Source organism: Engraulis encrasicolus, chromosome 3, assembly GCF_034702125.1.
Source record: "Engraulis encrasicolus isolate BLACKSEA-1 chromosome 3, IST_EnEncr_1.0, whole genome shotgun sequence".
Taxonomy (NCBI): domain Eukaryota; kingdom Metazoa; phylum Chordata; class Actinopteri; order Clupeiformes; family Engraulidae; genus Engraulis; species Engraulis encrasicolus.
Window position 1 is genome coordinate 19795857 of NC_085859.1, and position 4615 is coordinate 19800471.

The 4615-nt window shown below is 51.1% G+C and overlaps 1 protein-coding gene across 1 annotated transcript; it reads left to right on the forward strand.

Moving 5' to 3' along the window:
• The first annotated feature begins 236 nt into the window (after window positions 1-236).
• Window positions 237-4197, forward strand: znf703 (zinc finger protein 703). Its single transcript, XM_063194350.1, has 2 exons — window positions 237-939; window positions 1536-4197. The coding sequence occupies exons 1-2, from the start codon at window positions 682-684 to the stop codon at window positions 3153-3155; spliced, it is 1878 nt and encodes a 625-aa protein (XP_063050420.1). The 5' UTR covers window positions 237-681; the 3' UTR covers window positions 3156-4197.
• The last annotated feature ends 418 nt before the right edge of the window (window positions 4198-4615 follow it).

Genomic DNA, 4615 nt, shown 5'->3' on the forward strand with positions numbered 1-4615 from the left:
ATTTAACAAGATGACGTTCCAGTCACTAATGCTACAAATAATATAAATAATAGCTCATGCTGCTGCTTTAAAGAGGTGGAGAGTATTCGAAGGCAGCTTTGAAAGAATGCGTAAACCCCGCCCCTGTTACAAACACCGCCCATCTGATTAGAAATGCCGAGTGCCCTGATTGGTGCGCGGCGTTGCGCTTTGAAGTTCTACCCTCAGATCTTTGGTGTGTGTAGTAAGTAGCAGGTCTTCGGTGTGTGCTGTACGTCGCTGAGTGTACGGAGATGAGGAGAGAGTCTGGTCAGCTTGCACATCGACCTAAGGAATTGTGAATGTTTGCGCCCTGCTAGTTTCTTTTTTGGATATAATTGGCGCAAATAATTTTCAATAACATATTTTTCAACGGGTGATATTTGTCACGGATATATTGTTTTCCTCAACACTGTCTGTCACTGGAGACAGCGGTCATCTCGGGTGAGCGAAAACGACAGAATCGGAACGGAAAGTATCTTCATAATACGGACTTTTTTTTGGCTTGGATGTTAAGCTTTCCCGTTTGGATTTAAACTGAACACAGACTGGAATATGTCGCTTTTGATGACTTAACAGTCATTGCCGGTTATTTATAAATGTTATTTGAATTGCACCTCATCCCCAACCACCGCCCTCGGTACGCGCTCCGCCTGGCTCCAGATGAGCAGTTCTCCTCTCGGATCTGAAGTCAGTTCACGCAGTCGGAGCCCAGAGAGCGTTGAGAATATCCCTGTCGGCGGTAGTTTCACCCGTAAATTTTGGACACAGAAGTCCTTGGGCACAGCTTTGGCACCCTCGGATCCTTTACGCCAAGAAAAGAGACTACCCATCCGGATTCTTAAAATGTTGACCGCTCACAGTCACATACTTCACCCGGAGTATTTACAACCTCTTACTTCCGCACCAGTAAGCATAGAGGTAAGGGCATGTTTTAATTTCCATACATTTTAAGAATATCACACATATCAGGGTTTTTAGTATTTAAATATGTGTAACCCGCCATTACAAGCATTATTGTTTTTGTGTAGTTTGGCGACTCCGCTTTGCGCATTGTAGATATAACTTGGAACACGTCCGGTGCCAAATGTACATGTGCCGCACCCGATGCAATTGATCACTTTTTAATCTGTAATACGATTGTTGTGTACCGGGGAGTTCCCTATGAAGTTGGAGTCACTATTGAGTGGTTATTGAGACCATTTGAAATCCAGTTTACGGTAATCTCAATTGCGTAAATGGACAACAATAGCTTCAAAGTCCACTGGCAGGACGCGCTAGATGCTCCACATCGTTTATCATCAGTCCGTTACACGGAGTGTTGATATGACTATTTGTCCCTTTCCGCCCTGAAATATCAATGTTAATGCCAATACATCTTCTAATCTTGTGGAGTAGAAAAAATGGTTAACTCTCAAAGCACAAGTAGTAGTATAATTACAAAATCATTAATATTTCTACGTTGTAATAAACACGTTTATAATGCTCTCTTTCCCCCCTTTCCTTCTTTCTCGTAGCTGGATGCCAAAAAGAGTCCTCTAGCCCTGCTGGCCCAAACCTGTTCACAGATCGGAAAGCCAGACCCACCTCCATCCTCTAAACTTGCTTCCCTCAGCTCTAATGGTCACAGTGACAAAGACTCCAGCACACGCTCCTCTGGGTCGTCCATCAAATCAGGAGACCAGCACCAGTCCCTGGACGACAAGTCCAGCTTCAAGCCCTACTCCAAGGCAGGTGGTGGCAGTGGAGAGTGCCGCAAAGACGGACTCCTGAATGGTGGCATGTCGGACAAGGCTGGTTTTCGGGTTCCCGGAGGCAGCAGCGGCGGTACAGTCACGTGCCCCTCCTTCCCTCCCCACGCCACCTCGCCCCGCACCAGCTCCCCCCCTCAGCACACGCCGCCCCATGCACACCATCGGCAGCAGTCCCAGCCCTCCCCCACCATCGCCACCGGCCTCACCCTCAGCCAGAAATCCTCCCACGCACAGTCCCAGTACACAGACTCCTCCAAGGCTGCTGGCGACCCGAGCTCTGGGGACAGTGGGAGTGGCGGCAGCAACAGCAGCAGCGGTGGTGTGGTGAAGAAAGAGCCTGAGCAGCAGCCGCAACACAGCAAGGCCGACCGACTGGACCATGCACAGATCGCCAACTCCAGCCACGCCAGGGCCAGTGCCAACTCCAGCAATGCCAGCTCGGCCGCAAGCCCGCAGCCGGACAGCAAGGCACAGGACGCGCAGCTCGCCCCCCAGTCCGGCCTGCCCGGCGCCGGGCACGTGGCCCCCGTCTCCCCCTTCAAGCCGGGACACTCCGTCTTCCCCCTGCCCCCTTCCTCCATGGGCTACCACGGCTCCATCGTGGGAGCGTACGCCGGCTACCCCTCGCAGTTCGGGGCGGGCATGGCCGGGCTCCCAGGGAAGCACCCTAGCTCCAGTCCACTCACGGGTGCCTCTCCGCCATCCTTCATGCAGGGCCTGTGTAGGGACCCGTACTGCCTCACCTACCCCAACGCCCCGCACCTGGGCGGCAGCAACTGCACCACGTGCGTCCACGACCCCTCCACCCTGAAGTCCGCCGGCTTCCCCCTGATGTACCCGTCGCATCACCTGCACTCGCTGCACCCCAGCGCCCTGGCATCGGCGTCCGCCGGCGCCACGCACTCCCTCTCGCACCCGCTCTACACCTACGGCTTCATGCTACCCAGCAACGAGCCGCTGCCACACGCCTGCAACTGGGTGTCGGTGGGCGGCCCGTGCGACAAGCGCTTCGCCACCTCCGAGGAGCTGCTGGCGCACCTGCGCACGCACACGGCGCTGCCGGGCGGTGTGGACGGCAGCAAGCTCCTATCAGCTGCCGCCGCCGCCTCCGCCTACCAATCGTCCGTCTCCTCGGCCACCTCCTGCCACCTCCACCTGCCGCCGCCCACCAGCCCCGGCGGCGCCCTGCCCGCCTCCTACTCCCTGCGCGGCTCGCCCAGCCTGAGCCTGGCGCGCTACCACCCCTACGCGGGCAAGGCCCATCTGCCAGGCGCGCCGTCCCTGCCCCCCATGCACTCTCTTCCGGGCTCCTCGCCCTACTACTCGCCGTACTCCCTCTACAGCCAGAGACTGGCCTCGGCCTCGGCCCTGGGGTACCAGTGACCCGCCGGCGGAAATTGCTTGCTATCGAGCTGAGCAGAGCAGAGCAAATCGGCATGGACAGACTCCTAAAGGACAGACTCCAGTGACTGCTGATGAAAAAAAAATTCACCTGCTCGCCCGCCCGTCTGCCTACCTGCCAGACACAAGCCCCATGAATGTGCACAAGCTGGCTTAGGTCCGACTCCACAATATGCCCTTGCCCAATGCCTCAGTCAAAACACAGTAGGGCATAGGGTTCGGAAAGCTGATTCATCTGCGTGGAGTGTCCATAGAGAGGCCTGTTCCTGTGGCCCAGACTGCTGCCCCATCGCAGCGAGTGGAGGACAGAGACAGCAGAGAGATATATTCAATGCAGGAAGAAATTGGAGATGCAAAGAAAGAAAAAAGACGAGTGCTGTTTGTCCAGATAGGTCAAAGACTGACACTCAGAAAATGCAGCACTATGTCCGCAGGTTTATTTGAAGAGTGCGCCCCCCTCCCTTCCCCTCTACGTATCTTTGTCCTGGACTGAAGAGAACTGAGATTATGTATTTATTATTTTTTTCTGAGCGCTTGGCTTTCAACTTGGAAGAAGTTTAAGTACACACCCCATTATCATTCTTGCTACAATAATCATTTATGAATATTATTACGGTCATCCAAACAAGCCTTTGAAAAAGATTTCATGGTGAGGTGATGTTCACAGACTTTTTTCCAACACTTTGACTTCAGTACGTTTTTTTGTTTTTGTCTGTTTGTTTGTTTTGTTTTTTTCCGTTCAGTTCTTTGCTGTTCAAGTTCCTTTGAAGAAATACCCTTGCGCATGTCATCAATGGCAACCGGAGTGTTCATGAAAATAAAATTGCCATTTATTTTGTACAGTCAAAAAAGAATAAAAAACAAAAGATGTGATATATTTTCTATTGTAATGGGAGTTTGCAGGTTGGGATGGCTCACACAAAAATAGGACAATTGTGACAAGAGGAAATTAGAATATAAAAATGTAGCGATGGCAGAGCTATCCATTTACCTGAAAAAGTCTTATTTTGTGTAATAAATGACACTTGGTTATATTTAAAGTCGTTGCTTCCGTTTTCTCTTTGTTATAGCCGCTTCTCATGTTCAATCTTACAATCTTTTCCCCTTTACTGACATTTAATTACGAAGTAATACATCCACATTTGCAGAGAATTGTGACTAGTTGTTGTCTAAGTCTTCCGCTCTCGCTGCTATCCTGAAAAGAGACAGGCTTTATTCTCGTGCAGCATTATCTTGACAGAACTGATGACTGTATGCATATGGGAGCCCTCAGTCTTACATTTAAGTGTTTAGGACAAGAGATAATTACCCAAGGGAGCCCTATTCTCAGTCTCACTTGTCTGATGGATTGCCCCTACAATACAAAGGCCAAGATGACAATGGAAAGCTGTTAAGCGAAGAAATATTAGTCCAATTTCAGGCTCTGGCCATTATAAAAAAAA